This window comes from Tursiops truncatus, chromosome 11, assembly GCF_011762595.2.
Source record: "Tursiops truncatus isolate mTurTru1 chromosome 11, mTurTru1.mat.Y, whole genome shotgun sequence".
Taxonomy (NCBI): Eukaryota; Metazoa; Chordata; class Mammalia; order Artiodactyla; family Delphinidae; genus Tursiops; species Tursiops truncatus.
The window spans coordinates 17268417-17291999 of NC_047044.1; the positions used below are offsets into that span (position 1 = coordinate 17268417).

A 23583-nucleotide genomic window follows, 5' to 3' on the forward strand; every position below is an offset into this window, starting at 1 on the left:
TCACTAAATTTGTAAGTCATCTGCTATAGCAGCCGTAGGAAATTAATATAGTCGCAGATGTTTCCTTCTAGGCCTGTGAACCCCTAAAGGGCTCAGGAGCACCCAGAGACCACTCTTACCATCCCATCCCCTATTACGTTTGGAGCAGTACTGTTTACATGTATTCACTCACCCTTTCAGCAGATACCTTCTGAGAACCTGCCGTATGTCAGACCTGGCACTAGGTCCTGGGGACGCAGCAGTGGAACAGGACAGACAGGCCCCTTGCCCTCATGGAGCTCAAAGACAGAGTGGATACTGGTCTTTAACAGATGTTTACAGAGGATGATCGTAGAAACACTTTTATGGAGCCTAATATGTGCATGGCACTGTGCCAGCCCTTCCCACATATTAACTCGTTCAATCCTCACAAGCACCCCTGAGGGAGGTACTGGGGCCCTGGTTATCGCCCCCATTTTACAGATGAGGGAACTGAGGCACAGAGCTGGGCGGTGGTGGACCAGATTTGGAATCCAAGCAGTTTTACACACTCTTCTAGTTTGCATTTAAAACGACAGGGGATGGAGATCGTCCCAGAGAAGAAGTAGGTATGACCGTGGTCCCCAAGATGTCCCTCCGGCCTAGAGAATGACAAGCCCCCATTTAGAGCAGGTGCCTGTGATTTTGAGAAGGTGGGTGTGAAGGTAAATGCTAAATAGTGTCCCTGAGCCCTTGGCACCCCCTGTGCAAAATAAGCGCCACCAGATCCACTGGAGCCCGGGGCTGGGGCCGTACCTTTCTCCAGGCTTGGCAGGCACTCCACGCCTGAGCCCGAGCAGGGCAAGCCAGCCGACAGGCAACAGGCCCTCACTGACTGTTCATCCTCAGCGCACACAGGCTGTCCATTTAAACGCTGATCCAATATTACTGTCCACTGGGTAAGCTCATCGAGATTTCATACGCTGACGCTCACTCAGCAAGAGACAGGCGCGACACACATGAGCTCATTTATTCCAGCAACAGCCTGCAATCCCGGACCCATTCATCCCTGCGCAATATTCCCCAAGGGGTGGAGGCAGAAAGATGGCGAGGCTTCCTGCTGGGGGGAGGGGGAGGTGAGCCACAGGTGCCGCCGCAGAGTTGCGAGGCTGCTGCCCCGGGAGCCTGGGGGGGTGGCAGCACCCCTCGATGTGCCCCTCCAACATGCCGCTCCTTAACCTCTTAGGGCCTGAGTTTCCACATCCATAAAGTAAGGAACAATAATAGTACCTGCAGGGGGGGGGGGGGCGGGAGGGGCGGGGCAGGGATAAATCGGAAGATTGGGCACTACTATATATAAAATACATAACTAATGGGGACCTGCTGTATAGCACAGGGAACTCTTCTCCATACTCTGTAATGACCTATACGGGAAAAGAATCTAAAAAAGAGTGGATATATGTATACGTAGAGCTGATTCACTTTGCTGTACAGCAGAAAATAACACAACATCGTAAATCAACTCTACTCCAATAAAAGTTTAAAAAAAAATAAAATAAAACCATGTTTTGTGGATGCAAAAATTAAAAAAAGTACCTGCCTGATGGGATCGGGGAGGCGTAAGTGAGACAATATGAAGTGTTTTGCTGGGCAGCTGGCACCTAATGACCACGGGCTCGGCGTGAGCTGTGTCTATGTCGGGAAGAGTCCTGTTTGAATCCCCACGATGGCTCTGAGAGAAGCGACCGGTACCGTCTCTATTTTACAGATGAGCACTCTAAGCCTCCCAGAAGGCCCAGAACTTGCCCATGGACTGGCAAGCCGAGGGCCTGGGCAGGATTCACACCCAGGACTTAAGACTGGGCTCTTCTCACAACTCTGCCTCTAGCTCAGATACTCCGAGTTTATACATGGTCTGGATTTGAACACTAGGTCTCCAGTGCTAGCTCATGGTCTTTGAAACCGAGGACTCTACGAGTGAGGTACTGCTATCATGCCCATTTTACAGACAGAGAAACTCAGGCACAGAGAGTTTGAGTGATGTGCCCCAGGTCACAGAGCTGGGTGGCAGTGGATTCAGATTTGGAACCCAGGCAGCCTCCCTATCACTCTACTAGGCTGTATCTAAACTATACGTTGTGCTATCATACAGACTGTGTACTGCGCAGCACTCCTCACCACCATCAAAGCTCACGTTTGGATGTCGCTCCAGGTCAAATATCAAACAGTACCGATGTCCGATGTCCGGCTGAGCTCAGGATCTCTGTCACCACCCTCTGCATTATTATCACCATCACCATCAGAGAAAACCCGATTCCTGACATTTATCAAGCACCTTTTACATCTCCACGCCCTTTACCATTCATCCCTTGGCCCCTCTGACTTCAGCCCAGCCCAGACAGGGAGCAAAGGCAGGGAAGATAGCCACAGTGTGCAGAGGCTGAAACTGCCCAAGGCCCAGAGTTATCTGGGAGCAGATGGGGCTTTGCGCTCGGCTCTGCCACCTCCCAGGCTGGGGCCTTTCCCCCCCGGGGCCCCAAACTGCTCATCCTCTAGCATTCGTGGGCGAGGCAAGAGGAAGCCCCCCACCAAAAGGAGGTTGCCTCGCAATGGGGACTTGGGTCGGTTTGCTCACAGGGATGGGGCTCCCCTGAGGGGTCCCTGTGTGCTCCTTCTCCGTGTGCTTGGTTTGACCTTTCAGAATGTATATAAACATCAGTGCGTGTGCACAGCCCCACGATACTGGACTGGGGACGTCCAAATCGCAATGTTCCAAGACATCCTTTGGGGGAGGCAGGGGGCCAAGGTGCTGCCCACTAGGCATCGTGTTGGCACATAACAGGTCGGGGAGACTTGGAAGCGGCTCTTTCTGCCCAGCTTCCCCAAACAGCACAGCGTCCTGACCCCAAGGAGAACCCGCTGCCAGAAGGACCACAAAGGGCCCACTCACGGCGGGCTGGCAAAAATGCACCCAACATGTCTACCACCCAGCCTCGCCCGCAGTTCCAACTGGGTTCTCCGGGCAGCCTCTGCTGAGGGAGAGGTGCGGGCGTGGAGGAAACCTGTTAGCCATCCCTGCGACGAGAGACCCCGCACTGCAGCATCAAGGGGAGGTGGGGAAGAATGGCCTTGAACAGGAAACAAACGTCCCCAGTGGGACTAGTCCTCAGGGAATCAGCCACATGGGACAAACTGAGACGTGGTCCAGAGGATGTCCTTCATCTGCAGGGCTCCCCAGGAAGGAGGTCGCAGAACCAGGGGTCCACTTCGCCACATGCCCTTTACCTGCCATTAGACACCCTTGTAGAGTGAACCACACAGAGTGCGGGTGCAGTTCTCTTATCCTCACACACAACTGAGTGGAAAAGTCCCTTTGCATCTGGCTATGTGTACCTGGAGGTGGTGGCTCCCACCTGGGTTTTGTAGGTACACCTGGGGTGCTCAGAGGGGGCAACTGCAGGTGAACAGCCACGTTCGCAGGATGCCGTCCCAGCCCGGCTGATTTCCACCTGGAGGGCTCCATCCCACAGACAGGCATGCACCCACGGTCATCCTGGCTGAAGAGCATTAGAAAGCCAGGCCGTGTCAAACGCCCAAGCAGAACAGAGGCGGCCTAGCCACATCCTCCGATACCTGCTGGAATTCCGAGGGGGCCTGGGTAGGAAGTAACCACAGCCTGGCCTGTGTTTGAAGAGGCTGAGCGCCCACAACAGCGCGGCCAGGCTGGTGGACAAGGCACAGCTGGAGCTCCGTGGCTCCCAGGAGAGCCTAAGCATGCCTTCTCTCTGGGTCCTCACGGCCCAGCCACAGGAATGAGGGGCTGGGGTCCTTTAGCGAGCGCACTTTCTCATTTATCTTGGGGTCCTATAGCAGGAGGTAGGAAGGGAATCAGGGCATGCTTGCACAAAACAATAGAAGACTGTCCCCTACAATAACAACCCCCTGCCCCCAGGGCTGATGAGAAGTACGCAGCCACGCTGCTCAGAGCTCAGATGGGCATCACCCCCATAAAATGAGAGAAACGGCCCCCATCCACTCAGCCCAGGAGAAAAGGCCATTTGCCCCGGCGAGGAGAGAGGAGAGGTTTAAAGAACGATGACGTCAGCTTAAAGAACGTACATGCAGTGTCAGAGGGACTGTGGAGGGCACCAGGCTCTGGCTAACCAGGATTCCTCTGGGCCACGAGTTCTGAGGGTTAACAGCGGATCACTGTAGAGTTGCTCAGCTATCTTCACGCCAAAAACTTTTCCCCAGGCCTCCGGAATTCAGTGGCTCTGAGAGAAGGTGGCTGTGTGGGCTTTGGAACCAGACAGACCTGGATTTTTATCTCAGCTCCACTACCTTCTAGCTGTGTGACCTTGGACATGTTACCTAACCTCTCTGGGTCCTAATTTCCTCATCTGTGAAGAGGAAGTAGAGATAAGAGGCGAGTTTGGTGTGAGGAGCTTTACATCAGGCACACAGTAAATACACAATCAAAAGGTATCATCCGGGGCTTCCCTGGTGGCACAGTGGTTGGGAGTCCGCCTGCCGATGCAGGGGACATGGGTTTGTGCCCCGGTCCGGGAAGATCCCACATGCCGCAGAGCGGCTGGGCCCGTGAGCCATGGCCGCTGAGCCTGCACATCTCCGCAATGGGAGAGGCCACAGCAGTGAGAGACCCACGTACCACAAAAAAACCAGAAAACAAACAAACAACAAAAAACAAGTTGCTTGTTTAAAAAAATAAAAAAGGTATCATCTGTTCCTTTTGCTTCTTATCTCATCAGGGAAGGTGAGTAAAAGAGGGGCTCTGAAAGCAGCCTCCAAATCCTAGTTTTACCTCTCAGCTGGCTGTGGACCTTGGGGGAAGCTGGGCTCCTCTGTGCCTCAGTTTCCTCAGGTGTAAAATGAGAGTAATAACAGTACTGACCTCAAAGAAACCAGATGAGACTATTTGTATAAAATGCTCCCACAGTGCCTTATACAGAGTGAGCGCTTGATAAACAGAAGCTCTCTGTGTGACGTTTCCATCCTAACAACTCATTCCTGACCCCACCCAGCCCAACCTTCATTTACCCTCACATCCCATCAACACACTTCCAACGAGACTCAGCTTTCCCTGAGATATTCCTTTCCTACCTACGTCTGGTGCCCACCATCCCATCCCTCCCATAAAGTTAACTTTTTGGGGTCAGAGAAAGCACCAGGTAGACCACGCTGAAGTTTCAAGAAAGATTTTTCCATCTATGGTGGCTTCCCATTGTTCCTTGTTGGAGAGAGACGGGGCAAACAGGTCAGATCCTGAGCCTAAGACGAACTCAGGACCAAGCGACGCAAGGTTTTCATCAAGGTTCTGTGCTTTAGTTGTTTCCTTTTAAAGTTGTTTCCCAAAGCATCCCTCACCGGCAGAGTCTGGATGCCAACTCGACTTTGCCCTCTTAAGTCCCTTTTAGATTCACCCTTCAAGGCACTGCTTAAAAAATGACACGTGGCTGAGAAGAGAATAAACTTCTCCTTTCCCACTTCCGCCACCGCCCTCCACCCCCAGATTTGGATTCAATTATAAACTGTCTGATGTTGTCCTTGGGTCCTTCCCAAGATTAATTGTAAAATCAACACTAAGGGCATTAAAAAAAAAAAAAAGAGCCTGGCTGTTTATTCACAGAGGAAGAAAAGGGGGGATGATTTCTGATGCTGTTTTCTACTGTCTTCTTGTAACATCCTCGCCAGAAGCTTCAGGATAAATGTACCAGCAAACAGATCAAAACTCCAGTGTAATTCCGCAACATCAACTTTCTATTCTTCTTAAAAGCATTTGCTATTTATTTGGATACATAACCTATTCAAATGGTGTCTCGGTGGGGCTAGAAAATACTGGGACCTCCTACAAAAGAAAGCTCATCAATAAACAAGTGAAAAAGATCAAATCCATTTGGAAACTTCAGGCACCGTTTGACAAGGAACATCTATCTTTAAAAAGCATTTATGGGGCATCTCAGGAAATGTATGCAGTGGACAAGCTCATCTTGGCATGAATATGGTTTTACTGAACACGACACGGCTGCTCCAGGGAAGATGTGAGAACATGATCTCCCTCCCCTGCAAATATTTTATAATTGTCTCAGGATACTGAAATGGAAGTTTCCAATGAAGCACAAAGCTACATTATACATAAGGTGGCTCAATACAAAGCAGGTACTGGACTATAGGCAGACTTTGCAAAGGAGGCACCAAGTGCTGAGTGGCCCAACTCTTAACCCGACCTACAATCCCACCCAGCCCTGCCCACGTCAACACAAAAGAGTGGAGTTTTAGGAGATGGGAAAGATTTTAGAGTGGTTTACCGGAGAGAGCTGTTGAACCGCCAAAATCCCACCTGCAAACACACCCAAGTGAGAGGGCTAGGAGGTTTCCCCCTTCATCTTTTTTTTTTTTTTTTTTTCGGTACGCGGGCCTCTCACTGCTGTGGCCTCTCCCGTTGCGGAGCACAGGCTCCGGACGCGCAGGCTCAGCGGCCATGGCTCACGGGCCCAGCCGCTCCACGGCATGTGGGATCTTCCTGGACCGGGGCACGAACCCGCGTCCCCTGCATCAACAGGCGGACTCTCAACCACTGCGCCACCAGGGAAGCCCCTCCCCCTTCATCTTAAATTGAGGGAGGGCAGCTTTGAAATCACCGAAGAATTTAATATATGTGCCTCCCCGCCATTTATGGGGCCACATCTACCCAGTGTCTGAGGCTCAAATCTGCCACTTCCTAGCAGCTTTGACAATAACGCTTGCTGAACTGGAGAGCAGCCCGCCCTCTCAGACTTCATCAGGGAATAGGTGGATGTGGCTTCCCAAGGACCAGATGGGGGCCCCACTCAAGGAGGGCCCTCAAGGCTCATCCCTTGCATGGTACCCATGCCACCCGCATGGTAACTATGGAATTCCCAATCCCGAGGAACGAGGCGGCAGCAACAAACTGGAACAGAGCCTCGTTATGGAAAAAGAAGGTGAGAGATCCTTAGGGACAGAGAAGTCTCCAAACAACCCACGAGAGGCCCTGCTGGAAGCATCTGCTGGGTCTAGAGAGAGACAAGGCCAACTCAAGACTGCGTAATTCGTGCACGAATCTTCCTGCATCTTTCCCACTCCTCCCGCCCCCCTCACTTAAAAGCTCAAGGCAGAGAGAGAGCAGATCCTGACCCAGCTGTTCCCCAGCTGCAGGAGCAGGCCAGCTGAGTGGGAGGGAGAGGGCTCGACTTTAAATGAAAAATCAAAAACTCGCTTTTTTGAAATAAAATTCGCATGCCATACAACTCACCCATTTCAAGTGTCCTGTTCAATGGGTTTCAATATTCACAGAGTTGGACATCCATCATCACGATTCATTTGAGGACATTTTCATTACCTCAAACAGAAACCCCGTACCTACCAGCGCTCTCCTTAGCTATCCCCCCCCAGCCCCTGCCTCCCCCAAGCCCTAAGCAATCATTAAACTACTTTCTGCCTCTGTGGATTTGCCAATTCTGGACATTTCACAAAACTGGAATCATACAGTATGTGGTTCTCTGTGACTGGCTTCTAAATGAAAGAACCATACATGCTGACCAGACATCCCAGCCCTGCAACTTTCTGGGTTCTTCGACAGCCCCTTCCTCCGAGGGAAGTGGTAAGGATTAAATGAGATGTGCCCAGTTAACCACTTTGTTTGAACCAGCCTCCCCAGCTCTGCCCTGAACTGGCAGAGAAACAAATCTCCCAGCATGCCTGGCAGTGGCAGTGTCATGATTCAGATAACATCTGAAAACCTCGATGAGGGCGGCGTCTATCTCCGTCACTCTCCTGTCCCCAAAGGCACCTGGCGTGAGCCGGGCATATGTCAGAGACTCAATAAACATTCATTTGTTAGCTGATGACAGAGGGAAGAAGAGAGGATGCTGTGGAGCCCACGGGGGCGCGTGGCGGGTCTGTGGGCAGTGCAGCTCACGGGCTCCCCACACGTGGACTTGGGCTTGGGATGGCCAGGGGGCAGTGCCAGGTGGCAGACAAACTCCGCTGCTTTCTGCTTACGTTTTATGCATTTCTTCGTTTTTCAGTTTCTTTGTCACTGACACCTGCTGCTCTGTATTGTTCCGGAGGCAAAATGTAAGGCAGAAGATATGTGGGATGCGTTATTCCTCCCCACCCTGGCTGCTCTGTTGGGACGTGCCTCGTCCTTGGACCAGGACCGCCATCCCACTCCATCCTGGTGACCTTTCTCTTTCCCTACGTTCACGACTCTTGTCATCTCCTCCCCGATGGCCAGAGGCCATGAAACTATGAAGGTGAAAATGACACAATCTTTTCAACTGACGTGCCCCAGGGAGACCCCAGGGGGCCCCAATGCAGGTAACATGGGATCCTTATACCAAAGCCTTCCAGAGATGGGGAGGCTGCTCTCTATAACGCAGGAGTGAGAGTGGATCCATCCCCAAAGTTACGGATGTTATTTCAAAGGAGGATCTTTAAATGGCAGAGAGAGGGGTTTTCCAGGGAGAGCCCAGCCTGGCTTCTGTGTGCTCCCAGAGGACAGCACGGGGTGGGATGCATGGCGGTAGGGGGAAGATGCAGCCTTGGGGGATAGAGTGCGTGACAAGCTTCGTCAGCCACTGTGCCCGCATCGTCCTGTGGATCTCAGTTCCTCCCCTCAAGGATTCTGCCGGAGAGGCGATATCCCCTTGTTACAAAAGAAACATGGGCCAGGGAGCTGGTCCGACATCACACAGAGAGGCACAGCAGGTCCTGACGCTCCTGCTGGGGCAGCTGGCGAGTATGCCATGCCCGCTCTCAGCTCGTTCCACTGCCTCCTGACCCCTGTGAGGTAGGTGTGACCTACCCCAGTTCCCAGGTAAGGGATCAGGCTCTGTGAGATGGAGGGTTCTGACCCAGGTCACTCAGCCAGTCAGTGCGAGTTCAAATGCAAGTTTGTCCCTGCAAAGCCTGTGGACTCGCCCAGCCTGACTACCCGTGGACGCTGGTCAGGGGCAGGCTGGGCTCTGCGGGTGCCCCTGTCTGAGTGCCCGTCTGAAAATGGCCCGGGAGTCTCCACAGTGGAGGGGGGCACCGTGCACAAAATGGAAAAAGTAAGGCTGTTCCTGAGTGGGTGTAAGTGTGTGTGTGTGCACGCATGTGCATATTTATAAGGTGTCTGTTTATGTCGTTTCCGTGGATACACCAATGGGTTTGTATCTGTGTGTCACTGTGTACATATATGTTTGTATCTATAGATATATATTTGTGAGTATTACTGTGTGTTCATGTCTGTGTGTACGAGTGTGTGTTTGTGTGTGTACAGAGTGTGTATGTGTCTGGGTGCGTGTGTGTATGTGTGTGTGCTTGTATGTGGCTGGGCGTGTATCTGCGTGACTGTGTATATGGGTGTGCGAGTGTGTAAATAACCCCATGCATGTCAGGAGAGACCTAGGAGATTGGGTCCCCTGTGCAGCAGAAAATTATTCATTTTTTTCAGTTAATAGGAAACAAAGGAATCTTTTCTTAAAGTTTGGCTTTGGGGCCCCAGAATGTAAACTTTATGTAACTATGTTTACAGTCTCTGAGGGAAGAATGTGCCTTTTGAAGATCGAGCCTGAGAAAACTTAGAATTCACTGTTGAGTTTCAAACTTTTCTGACTACTCCACAGTGAGAAATAAAGTATGTCATTGCATATATATGGGATATATGCACATGCATGTATACATTTTTCTTAAAACAATACTGACCCTTACCATGTGTAATGCACTCTGATATTTTAAATTCTTTTCTATTTCATTTTTTTAAACGCCAGCTAAACTTATGTCGCAACCCACTAATGGGACATGACCTGCAGTTTGAAAAAGACTGGTCTACAGTGATTCCTCCCCCAGCTCTATATAAAGCAATTTCATCCATCCATTTATCAAACAAACATAGAGCAGTTACTAGGTGCCAACTACTTGTCTGGGTTCTTGGGAAACAAGTTTCCTGCCCTCCTGGCACTTTCATTCTAAAGGAGAAAATAAACCACAGACCCCAAAACACTTAAGATAATGTCAGGTGGCGACAAAATCTCTGAAGGTAATTCAGTGGCTGCTCAGAGAGGACTTCCCGGAGGAGGTGACCTGAGTGATGAAAAGGAGCTGGCCATAGCAAGAGGCAGGGGAGAAGGGCTATCCTGTATTTTGTCTCCAGTCTCCACTGTCACAGGTTAGAAACTGACCTTGATTCAGACACCAGTCACGGTTCTGTCTGTCGCTCCCCAGCCCTGCTCTCCCCTCGCCTTTTAGCTGCATGTTGCCCCAAGTGCTCCATATTAGAATTTGGCAGCCCTACACTGGCTCATAGTCATTCTTTCCCTGGAACATTTCAAAATAACATTTGGATTCCATATATATGTGTTAGCATACGGTATTTGTTTTTCTCTTTCTGACTTACACACAGACATAGAGAATGGACTTGAGGACACGGGGAGGGGGAAGAGTAACTGGGACAAAGTGAGAGAGTGGCACGGACATATATACACTACCAAATGTAAAACAGATAGCTGGTGGGAAGCAGCCGCATAGCACAGGGGGATCAGCTCGGTGCTTTAGTGACCACCTAGAGGGGTGGGATAGGGAGGGTGGGAGGGAGGAGATATAGGGATGTATGTATACATATAGCTGACTCACTTTGTTATACAGCAGAAACCAACACACCACTGTAAAGCAATTATACTCCAATAAAGAAGTTAAAATAAAATAACGTTTGGTCTGATTAATTCTGTTATTAAGACAAACTCCCTGAAGACACAGTCAATCTTGTGGAGGGTGGTTCGATTGCTCAGTAAGGCTCAGAAATGAAGGGGCAGAAGGCCAGGCAATGGGGTTCAGAGAACACGTGTAGGAAAGCTCACGTCAAAAGCAGCAAAGATGGTGGGCAAGCCTCCCCCTCGAGGCTGGCATTGCTTCTCCAGGGCTGTCTGCGTGGCCAGCTCCCTCTCTGCCTGGTCAGCTCCCTCTCTGCCTTAGATTCTTGCTTAAACGCCATCTATTCAGCAAACCTGCCCTGCACACACTATTTAAACTGCAGCCCTCCCTCCCGACTTACCTATTTGACTTGTTTATCTGGTTACCTGGCTCCTCATCTAGAATGTTAATTCTACAAGGGCCATTTTTATTCCCTAGCTAGTACACAACTGGTGCTCAAAATAAATAGCTGTTGCATGGGTCAATAACACTCCCATTTCCTGCGCACCTGCCATGCTCTGGGCTCTGTACCAACATGGTCTCTAGTGCGCTCAGAAACTGTGCAAGGTGTGTATTATCATTCCCATTTTAGAGATGATAAGATGAAGGCTCAGAGAGACATAATAAATGCAGTGAGTAAGTGACAGATTTGGAGCTGAAACCTGGGTCTCCCTGACTTCAAACCCACCATGATGCTTTCACTCACAAAATAAGAATGTTGCATACTAAGCGAAGTAAGTCAGAAAGAGAAAGATAAATACCATATGATATCACTTATATGTGGAATCTAAACTACAACACAAATGAACATATCTACAAAACAAAAACAGACTCACAGACATAGAGGACAGACTTGTGGCTGCCAAGGGGGAGGTGAGAGGGGGAAGGGAAGGACTGCAAGTTTGGGACTAGCAGAGGCAAACTATTATCTATAGGATGGATAGCTACCAAGGTCCTACTGTATAGCACAGGGAACTATATTCAATATCCTGTGATAAACCATAATGGAAAAGAATATGAACAAGAATACATATATGTATAACTGAGTCACTTTGCTCCACAGCACAAGTTAACACAACATTGTAGACCAACAATACTTCAATAAAATTTTTAAAAAGTAAGAACGTTGCAGAAACCAGATGACCCACACCAAGATCCTTCCAAAAGCAAGCTCCGTGGGCACAGAGCGTTGTTCTTTGTTTTGCCTAAAAAGGGCGTGTTGTGCACCAGCAGCAGAGATGCTTCTCTGACAAACAGCTGGGTCAGCTCCTCCGAGTAGGAGGGCAGTTTCATGGTGTAGTTTTATTTATAAGCAGTTTCCATGCGTTTGTTTTCCAACACACTGGGGCACATGGAACATGAACGGGCAGAAACTCTCATGCACTGAATACCCCCTACCGGGTGCCCTGCGGTTGAAGCTGGGCGTGCAGCTCTGCGTGCCTCTCGGGGTGGTCCTAGGGGACGAGGGGGCCCTGGGAGGGGACACAACAACCTTCCATTTCCCTCTGTACCTCAGGAACAAACAGCCAAGGTCGCATTAACCAGCGGAGACCTCTGAAGGCTGGCGTTCTGGGACACCAACAGAGTGGTGCTTGGGGACAGCAGCTGCTTCAAATTAGAAGCTACTCTAAACAGAGAGCTGATTCACAAGGTTTTTCTGCCCTGGAGAGAGACCAAGAGAGACTCGGGCCACAGCCTTCATCTTCAGACTCTGGCGCAAAAGCTTCCAGTGGAGGCGTCAAGAAAGGAAAGGCCAGAAGCGGTGACAGCCGAGGCAGAAGGTCCCAACGCCCCCCTTCCCTGACCATCGGCAATTCCCAGAATGCTTGGGCAGAGCCTGAGCGCCCAAGGTGATGGCAGTCAAGCCCGGCACAAAGGGATCATCTCTGCAGGGGAAGCCGCCTCTATCTGGTCACCTGCTCACTTTCCCCATGGTCTCAGCCACCCCATCAGCTGGGTCAGGGGTTCAATTCCCGCCAGGAGACCTTATCCCCTGCTCACTTTCCCCACGGTCTCAGCCACCCCATCAGCTAGGTCAGGGGTTCAATTCCTGCCAGGAGACCTTATCCCTGGCTCACTTTCCCCATGGTCTCAGCCACCCCATCAGCTGGGTCAGGGGTTCAATTCCCGCCAGGAGACCTTATCCCTTGCTCACTTTCCCCATGGTCTCAGCCACCCCATCAGCTGGGTCAGGGGTTCAATTCCTGCCAGGAGACCTCATCCCTGGCTTTCTTGATGTCTGAGCTTGGAGCCGGGAAGTAAGGGTTAGGCCCTGGGGAAGGGACCCAAGCAGGGGTAGTTCCCCAGGCTGGTGGAGCAGTGAGGGCAGGCAGGAGATCTTGCCTCAGAGGACACAGAAATGATGGGCTCCCAACTGTTTCTCAAACTGTTCAGTTCTCATGGCCTGGACCAGGCGGGGTGTGCACTGCCTCACCTCTACATTTGCAGTTCAACAAACCTTTGAGTTCCCACTTGGTCCAAGGCACTGGGCCAGGCCCTGGACATGTAGCCCATTGACCAACCTGAGTGTCTGCTACGAATTAGACTCCGAGCATCCACGGTAAGAACGCAGCAGTAACTAAAAGCTAACGAGCCAGGCACTGCCCTAAATGCCTTTCACATGTTAACTCATTAATCCTCAAAGCATCACAAGTGATTCCTCAGAAGCTAACCACGAGTGTATCTGGGGAAGCAGGACAGAGGCCAGTTGGGCGTGTGCCTGGCGTGTCTGAGGAAGCACAGGGAGCCTGGAATGAACAGGGTGGTGAGCGCCAGGCCTCCCAGGCCTCGGGGAGGACCTGGGCCTTCACAGTGAGGTGGAGGTGTGCGTGCAGGAGCGACGTCATCTGACTTACGTTCTAGAACAGCTCTGGCTAAAGCATTAGAATGTTCTTTGGTGGGGAAAAGGGTGGAAGCAAGGATGGTCCAGGCGAGACTGCAGGAAAGAGACAGCAGGCAGGGTGGGGAGAAGCCACTGCCTTCCTGGTCTGTTTTGAAGGCAGAGCTGAGAGCAACTGTGTCTTGGATGAACATGTGGCGTGAAAAAAGAGGGTGTCCGCACGGGCTCTGAGGAGCCTGTCCTGAGCAGCCGGAAGGAGGGGGCTCCCAGGCGCCGAGGTGGGAGATGGGAGCTGAGCGGCTTTCGGCAGCTCCGGGTGTGTTACACGTGCAACGTCCAGTGAAGACATCCAAGAAGCAGATGGGGAGACAAGACTGGAGCCCAGGGGGCCCACGTGTCAGCCAAATAATGCTCTTCATTCAACAAATACCCTGTTGTGCACCTACTATGGGCTGGCACTGTTGCAGTGAATGCAGCAGGGAACAAAAAGCCCCAGCCCGGTGAGTTTCCAAGAACCAGCAGGCATGGGAGGGCATGCTGACAAGGGAAGATGCCCAGAGAGCCTGAGTGGCCAGGAGATCAGCCCTGACCACCCGCCTGCTGAGTCCCCCAGGTGCCCCGGGGCCCAGGCCCCTCCCTGGGGGCAGCGCCCAGCCGCTGCTAGCGCACGAGGAGGAGGTGGACGCCAGGCTCGCATCCCATCTGATCGGTGTCCTATCTGCTGGAATCCATTATCGACTCTCACTGACCCGCTGTCTGCCCTTGGAAAGATATCTAAACTGCACTGTCTGAGCCAACACCAGCGAGGACGCATAGCAGGGGACCAGTTAATGTTTCCAACATGTTTTAAGACACTGCCGGGGGCAGGGACGATTCAGGGAAGGAGCTGAGGGACCAGGGGAGAGAGACGACCTGCTGCAGTGGGCTGGAGGTGGTTCGACCTCCTGGCACGGAGGGCTGTCTGAGCCCTTCCTGAAGCTTCCTGATGGACCCTGAGGAATCACCTGGGCTCAGTTCTCCAACACCCATCCCATAGGTCTGCAGCTTCGTGTCCGTGTTCAGCGCTCAGGTTCAGGGCCGCCTGGGTTTCTGACCTCGCTAGCTGTGTGACTTTGGGCAAAGGACTCAACCTCTGTGTGCCTCAGTTTCCACATCTATAAATCAGGACTGCCGTGAACTCTCACAGAATTGCTGAGAGGATTCAGTGAAATAGTACAGAGCACGATCTAGAACACTGTCACAGAGTGAAGCACTCCCCAACTGTTAGCAATTACTATTTACTGAGCACCTAGGAGGTGCTGGCATTAGGGTGTCTTTGAAGTGGGCCACAGACAACTTGTAAATGGCAAGCAAAGGAGACGCTATCGTGACTTACCCAAGGTGGAGAAACTCTCTCCAAGGATCTCTGAAAATGGAAGAGAGAAGAATTTCTCAGCCTGCTTGTCGAACGAATAAAAGGTGGACGTTTTAGAATCCGCGGTGAGCTTGGCACCCACGTGACCATGAGCTTGGTGCAGCTCATGAACCTGTGAGTCCTGCCCGCCCCAGCCCAGCCTGGCTACCAGCAGTGAGTGTCTGCTGAGTCCACCCTGACCCAACCCCAGGAGACGTTGGCCTGGAGAAACACTGGAGCCCAGGGCTGGGGGAGGGAACCATAGGACAGTCTGTGGCCAGGGTCACAGGGCTGTGCCCCGCCATGTCCCAGCACCGCAGCAGGTGTCAGGCTCCACCTTCCCTGCCCACTCTCACCAGAACTGAACATGCAGAGCGGGCTTGGGGCGGCCCAGGTCCTGTCTTCCTGTCTAATTTCCTGCTGCATCCCTGACTTTCCATTCTGAAGTCTCACCTGGAGGGACCTCGCCGGTCTCGCAAAATGCTGACCATTCCTGAGTGCTGCACCTCGAGCCTCTGCTAGTCTCCTGCACGATAGGGAGCTCCCTTCACCCAGGTAGCTCAGCCCACCATCCCAGCTTTAATCATCACCAGACCCCTCTTCTACTACAAGGACAGCCCACCCACGGTGTGCCTGAGGGACACGCTTCGCAGAAAGTGGCAGTCTTCTGGTTTCAACCTCAGTGATTTGTTTTTGCCTGATTTTCAAGAATGCTGGGGAGGAAAATATCTTCTTATAGGAAAAGAAGATTTTCAGACACATCAGAAGAAATGACCCCATCACTTGAAGGGAGAGACGTGGAGGTGGTAGAAGCAGCAGAGGACTTGTGGGCAGAAAGACTTGAGTTTGGATTCACTCAGTAGGAGGTCAACCTTGGACTCAGCCTTTGAGACTCAGCTTCTCCATGTGTCAAATGAAGTAGTTATAAAGACGAAATGAGACCACACGTGTAACGAACGTGTAATGGGACTAGACTATGGAAGGCATTTAGCATTATTATTATGATTGTTGTTGTTGTTCCTGTTACATTTTGCCTGGCCAGCCCCTCTGACTCTCCCTTTTTGAATCTCATGACTGCTTACGCCCTTAATCTTTTTGCTATGCCATTTTCCCTAAAAGCTGCTATAATGGGGGGAAAACTTTCTCTCTCTGGAATATGGGGTGATATCCCAATAATGTCTGGCCCAGCGTGGGTATGGAATAAAGGTTTTGAAAATGAAATCAACAGCATAATCATATATATATATGAATTATGATATATAATTAATTATATATAATATTACCAGGTGCCAGGTTCCGTGCTAATTGCTTTGCATACATTATTTTCATGTAACCCTCTCCGTCTTACATGAGTTAATTATTAGCATTTTCCCCATTTTACAGACGAGGGAAATTAGGTACTGGGTTAACCTGCCCAAAGTTACATAACCAGTAAGATGCGGGGGGAGGGATTTGAACCTAGATGATCTGACTTTGTTAATTGCCCTTTTGACCACCACCACATGGCCTCATGAATATATAATTTTCAGTGCAAATGTAGGAGTGGGAAAACAACCTCACTGATGTTTAATCTGACATTGTTAGAGTTGAGTCATCAATTATGTGTGATGGGATAAAAATGAGTAATACATTCCAGAAGTTATGTGGGGACAGCTGTAAGAAAGACGGGCGTTGCAGCAAGACTATTCCTGGTTCTAAGTGAGACCAAGAAGCAAACCGGGAAGGGCTGCAATAGAAGATGAAATTATAGAGGGTTCCCAGTGAGGCTTCTGACCCCACCACTCAGTAAGCTGGGGACACCATTATTTCCTGCCCCCAGTGAGCAATGTTTTGCAGTCCCTGGAAGTAGAGAACTAAAATCCTTTTTCCAAATCACTGGAGATCTAACTGGAAGCAGATAACAGGGCTCCGGTTACTCGCTCATTTTACACATGAGAAAACCTGAGGCCCAGGGAAGTGAAACAGCTTGTCTGAGGTCCCACAGTAGATAAGAGGAAGCCATGTGTTAGTGATCAACCTCATTCATTCATTCATCCAACAGACACTTAATGAACACCGACTGTCCGAAATTGACCAGGAGGCAAGCACCCTGTTCTCCATGACTCAACAATCCAGACCGGCGACGCCCCACAGAGATGTAATGCAAGCCACACTTGTACTTTACAGTGTTCTAGCAGCCACATCAAAAGAGTAAAAAGGGGCTTCCCTGGTGGCGCAGTGGTTGGGAGTCTGCCTGCCGATGCAGGGGACGCGGGTTCGTGCCCCGCTCCGGGAAGATCCCACATGCCGCGGAGCGGCTGGGCCCGTGAGCCATGGCCGCTGACCCTGCGCGTCCGGAGCCTGTGCTCCGCAACGGGAGAGGCCACGACAGTGAGAGGCCCGCGTACCGCAAAAAAAAAAAAAAAAAAAAAAAAGAGTAAAAAGGAACAGGTGAAATCAACAATTTATTTAACTCAGTAGGTCCAAAACATAATTGTTGTAATTAATATCTGACAAATATTAACGAGGGATTTTCCTTTTTGAGGGTACCAAGTCTTTGAAATTCAGTGTGTATTTTACACTTACAGCACATCTCACTTTGGACTGACTACAGTGAGCTTCTAAAATACAGCCCGGTCATTTATGGTGCCTAATAGGGATTGACCAGATAGCAAGTGAGGACTCTTCTCTAATTCATGGTCTAGGACAAGCGTGATCTGAATTAGCAAAATCTGAATTAAAGACAACATTTGATAACATTCAGTAGAATTACTTTGAAAAATAGAGTAAACGCAAAAGAGTGCTTGCTTTAGATAAGATTTCCTGATTAAAAATTCATTGGCACACGCTACGTTAAACTCTTTAAAAACTAATTAATTTTCTTAAGATTAAACAAACCTTCAATCATGTCTCCGGCACTAATTTGCTCAACAGAAAACTCCCTTAACAAATAATGGACAGTTGGGCGGCAGTGGTACCTGTGCTGAACAGGTAAGTGCAGCAATGAAGGAGTTGGGAGACATTCATTAAAAGCTTTAATCAAGCACCTTCTGTATGCCAGACATGGCCCTCAGCCCTGAGGCTACAGAGGTGAATGAGGATGGGTCATGCTCTGGAAGAGTTTGCACCGTAGCTGGCAAGATGGGCAATGATGTGCAAAGCTCTATGGGAACATAGGAGGGAAAAGATAAGTTCTGCCTCAGAGACAGGAATTGAGCGACCACAAAGTGTTTAACAGGTGGAGACCAGGAACCTTGGCAGAGGGAGTGAGAACACTGTCACGAGTGTTTGGAGAACTGTGGGCAAGGAGACTGGATGCCCGGGGTGGGGTGGAGAAGGTGGAAAGGATGCTGGGGAAAGGGGCTGGAGCTGGGATGGAGAAATGCCTTGAAGGCCAGGCTACGGCATTTGGATTCGGAGCCATAACTGTAGTTACAGGGTTGCACACAGCAGGGCTTCAGTCAATGATGGATGAACAAATGGGTTGATAAATGATTGTAGGAAATGAACAGAAGTCTTAAAAGGCGGTGGGGTGGGTATTGAAGCCGGGAAGCCAGTGAGGTTGAGGGGCAGCTGTCCAGCTGAGAGGCGGGTAATGAGACTTGGACCAAGTGCTGACAGCAGATGGGAGATGAAGCACAGATGTTTTCAAAGGACCCGGAGGAAGAAAATCCAGAGTTGGTGAAATTGCTGTAGGGAGTCACCCTTCACTTGGCTAAAGCCAATATGCGATGCTGATGTGCTAGAGGCTGAAAAGTCCCAGTTAAAAGAGAAGAGGCTCACGAAGCCAGAATGTCTAAGAGCCCCGTGGAAGGAAGACGCTGAACCTGGGATTTACAAAGCATTCCTTTTTGAGGGCAGGCTGATGACACTTCTGTGCCAGCTCCTCATTTTTTCCCCCTTATTTTACAATTTTTTCAATAGAGAGGTCATTCATTTGGTAAGACATGCAAAACACCTGCCGAATCAAGTGGCTGGGAGGATACAGGGAAACAGGAGCCCCGGCCCACTGCTGGTGGGTGTCTCGACACACAGACTGTAGGGAAACTCTTGCACTTGTGCATCTGGAGGTGGACATGCACCAGAATGTTCAAATCAGTGCTGTTTCTAATGACGCCAAATTGGAAGCAACCCATGTTTCTATCTATAGAGACATGGATAAATAAAATGTGGTACGGTCATATGAAGGATAACGATACAGTAATTAAACTAAGAGATCCATGGGGCTGAACCTCAAAACACAAGGTTGAGTGGAACGGGCAAACTGAAGAATAATATATCCAGGATGACAGTACCTATATGAACTGTGGACACACACAGCTATACTATGTATCGTATACGGCTACACACAGTAGAAGTTAAAGTGTGAAAACACAGACTGGGATTTACATAGTATATTCATAATAGGAGGCTGAGAGGAGGGAGATGAAGAGGAGGTTCAAAAGAGACTTCTATGTTGATGACGATTTATCCCTATTATATGGCAGACCTATAAAAGAGCTGAAGCAAAGACGCCAGAATGTTATATTCATTAACTGGGGATGGTGAGTAAAAGAGTGTTTATTATATCATTTGCTTTATCTTCGAAGATTTTCCAAATTGAGAGAAAGAAAAGAAAGAAAGAGAGAGGGAGAGGGAGAGAGGGAAGGAGAAAAAAGGTAGAGTGGGTGGGAACCAAGCAGGAGACTTGAGAAACTATTCTGTGAGTCCCACCAACTAGGGTCTTCACACAGAAGAGGGGGTGCAGATGGTGATTTAACATACCTAGAGGTTCCCCTGGGGTCTATGTTTTGTGTACACTCAGAATGCCTGCTCTAGCAAAGGAAAAATAAACTCCTTTCCCACGTGTCCCTTTCTCAGCCCTGCACCACTGCCAAAATAGGGTGGTGGGGGGGGGGTCACATCATTTATTTACACAATGTCCTCGGTACATGTACACCTCCACTAATGTTATTCATCCCGTCAGCTCCTCCCAGGCTGTCCCACTGTTCCCAGCAGTCCAGGAACATGACTTCACAGCCAAGTGTCACATGCAAGTCACCCCTGTATGTGGCAACACCGGGTGTGCACAAGAAAGGAGAACTGTGACGGGACACACGAGGGCTGCTTTGCACAGCGGATGCCTTCCCCCACTTCCGGCCAAGTGCCGTGGGGGAAAAGAACTTTTAAAATGATTTAATAGTAAGGTAAAGCACAGGAGGGGCAGAATGGAGCGCAAGGAAGCATTCTTGTCACTAGTTCCGAAAAAAGACTGAAGTAGCTGCCTGGCGCTCCCTTTTCTGCCAGCAACGGTGCCTCAGTCTCTTTTATGTCTCTAGGGCTCTGCAGAGTAGGTGCTCAGGAAACGCTTGCTCGAGAAGTAGAACTACATGGCCACACACACGCACATGCACATGCACATACGTGTGTTTGAGAACTATGTTCCTGTTTTCTTGAGTCTTACCTCTCTTAATGGGGCAATGTCACCTAATGATTCACGATGTTGATTCTGGAACAAAACTGCCTGGGTTCTGGGAGCAGACATGGCGCCTCTCTTTGCTCAGTACCTTCACCTCATAGCATCTTGAAGAGTTGAGCCCTTAGCACAGCAAGACAAGGCCCTCAGCACAGGAGCTGGTACATAAGAAGCTCTCACTAACCGTTAGCAATTTTCACTAGTTAGTCCTCACGGCAAACCAGGTGGACAGGCAATACCATGTCCCTTTTACAGATGGGCAAACTGAGGTTCAAAGCAGTCCTGTTACCTGCTCAAGGTTACACAATTTACTGGTAAGTGACAATGCCAGGATCTGAGGGCAGCTCATCTATCTCCAAAGAACTCCCCATACCCTTCGCTGTTGCAATTTCCCAAGAGCTGATTCAAGGACCAACGATTTCCACAATCTTCTCTGGCTGCTTTGTCTCCCACCCAACAAAGGGTCTGGTGGGAACTCTCTCAGCCAAGCGGAAGCTCCCGACTTCTGCGGCGCGGGGGCCTGGAATCTGACTCAGGCCCGGGGAACTCTAATTCCCACATCAAAGCTGAGACCTGAAAAATCGTTCTAAGTGCACATAGAGGGCAGAAAGTTCTGAGGCAAAAGGAAGATACCAATGGGCTTTCATCACTCCCCACTCACCCCAGGACTGATGCCAGAGATGAAGGCTTTGGTGACATCTCAGTCTTTTTATCCCAGGAGTTCAAAGAACCTCACACCCATTCTGCCACATTCAGGCTTCATTTTGTCGAAGTAAACATGATCCCAGGTAGAACCCTGGCTGGCGACTCTGGTGAAGGCACATCCTACATCACATTCATTCCCTCCACCACGGCGGCATCGGGACAGGGGCTTGTGCTCCGAAATGACCACCAAAAACAGACTCACAAAGTACCTGTGAATGGCGTCCTGGCTACCAGGTATAGCTCTGATCTCTCAGAGCCTGGGGCAGTACCTGGCACAGAATAAGTGTGTGATGAGTGCTGAATAAGAGGAAAGGGGATCTAACCAGTGGATTCTCACTGGGTCTTCACAGCAGCCTCGGGAAGTAGGGGGTTATCATCTGTATTTTACAGGTTTAGGAAACTGAGATCCAGGGAGGGTTAGAGGCTTGTCAGAGCCTCACGGCTGCTGCGTGGGTGCAGAGATGAGCTTGAACACAGGGCTGACAGGTCTTTAGATTTTGAGCTGTGTCATGTCCTTGATACTACACCAGCGTCTACATAATACACGGCAAAGCTTTCTGACAAATAGATATGCCAGTTAAACCCGGGCAATATGGTAAATGTGGCATAGCCACCCAGGGCCAAATCCAATCAGCTGCCCCTTTTCTTTGGTCCTAGGGCTAAGAATGATTTTCATATTTTAAATGATTACACTTACATGGCTATATAAGTTCCCACACAATAGCCTCAATTTTGCCTCTTGGCCCACAGAGCCTACAATGTTTACTATCTGGACCTTTAAGAAAATGTCTCCAGACCCCTGATATAAACCACATCTTATTTTATTTGAGGTCCCAGAGCCTAGGGGTGTGCCTGGGGCCAGAGCCAGAGACGTCCTCTCTAGACCCAGGCCTTGCTATCCCTCCAAGGTCCACTCTCACCACAACACACTAGGCTCTGCCTGCCGAACTCCTCATCCACAGTATCAGCGGAGTTGCCCCTTCCTCCAGGAAGCCCTCTTTGATTCCTAGAGACCAAATAAGCGGCCTTACTCTGTGCCACCATTTTTTCCCCAGCCCTCTGTAACCCACACATGCTGGCACGTGGCATACTGCATTAGCACTGCCACTTTCTCGTCTCCCACGCCCTGAGCCCCAGACTCTACAAGGGCAGGCGCCGTTCTGTCAGGGGCAAGAAACAGTGCCATTTAGGTGATCACACATCTCGGTTTGCCTGGGATGGCCCCAGCTCAGGCCTGTTGACCTGTATAAGTATTAATGATGCCCCTTTCATTCTCACAAGCATCCCAGTTTGGAGGATAAATCACATTGCCATCCTGTGTGTACAGCTTTGGGGTCAAGTCAGAGTTCTTCCACTTTCTAGCGGTGTGGCAATGGATAAATGACTTAACTTCTCTGTGTCTCAATTTCCTCCTCTGTAAAACGGAAATAATAATAGGGCTTACATCATAGGTTTGTGGTGAGGATTCAATGAGCTAATATACGTAAAACACTTAGAACAGTCCCTGACAAACTGCAGGTACCACATAAGGAGGAGCTGTTGTCATTGGTCACACTGAATCCCCGATGAGTAACACACGTCCTGTCCTGGCAGACTGTCACACACACTGCCTGGATGAAGAACGCCTGACCTCAGAGGTGGGGCAAAGCCAACCCCAAGGTCCAGCTTCACAGAGCTGCTCAGGGAGCATTCAGGCCAACAGACTCACCCTCCGGCTTCCCACTCCAAGGACCAAGGAGGGTGTAACTCCATCAGTCATTCCTGGTCCCCTCTGACCTTTCTAGATGTAGGCACTGCTTTCCGCTTGATTAAAGTCCTCCCAGACTATTGTCTGTACATTTCTATGCCTCTATCATAAGTGTGCCCACAGAAAATATACTGCAATTGTCTTATGGTATATGGTATTGGACTGAAAGAACTTTTTAGCTACTTGCTTTTTTTCTTCAACAGTAGGATACGACATTTATTAGATTAGCTCTACCTTGTTCTTCCTAATTGTTGCATCGTAGTTCATAGTTTGCATAGAACACAGTTTATTTAGCTATCTGAACAATCCCCTGTTATAAATGGTGCCTAGGACCACAATGAATATCTTGGTGAGGCCTCTTTATGCTTGGGGAAATTTCCCAAGATACTCCTCTCTCTTTTTTTTTTTTTTTTTTTTTGCGGTACGCAGGCCTCTCACTGTTGTGGCCTCTCCCGTTGTGGAGCACAGGCTCCGGACGCGCAGGCTCAGCGGCCATGGCTCACGGGCCCAGCCGCTCCGCGGCATGTGGGATCTTCCCGGACCGGGGCACAAACCCGCGTCCCCTGCATCGGCAGGCGGACTCCCAACCACTGCGCCACCCGGGAAGCCCACTCCTCTCTCCTTTAAAGCAGGCTGTTTCTCACTGTTTGCTCCATGACTGGCCAGAAGACGGCTTTGGATGTTGGCTTTAATACTTCCCTTTTTCACAAGTTAAAAGTCAACTTTTATTCCTAAGAGGAAACAATAGTGAAGATAACATAAAAAAAAAAGTAACAATAGTTTTAGCTAATTGA

General features: G+C 50.0%; 1 protein-coding gene across 4 annotated transcripts in view; it reads right to left on the reverse strand.

Moving 5' to 3' along the window:
* The window catches only part of CHST11 (carbohydrate sulfotransferase 11), a 286833-nt gene that overhangs the window by 52204 nt on the left and 211046 nt on the right, over nucleotides 1-23583 (reverse strand). For 2 of the 4 annotated variants that reach the window (XM_019918580.3, XM_019918579.3), the window contains exon 3: nucleotides 14886-14915. The exons of the other annotated variants lie outside the window; for them this stretch is intronic. In XM_019918580.3, the coding sequence (XP_019774139.1) occupies nucleotides 14886-14915 (30 nt within the window). The remainder of the gene's footprint in view (nucleotides 1-14885; nucleotides 14916-23583) is intronic. 4 annotated transcript variants of the gene reach the window in all.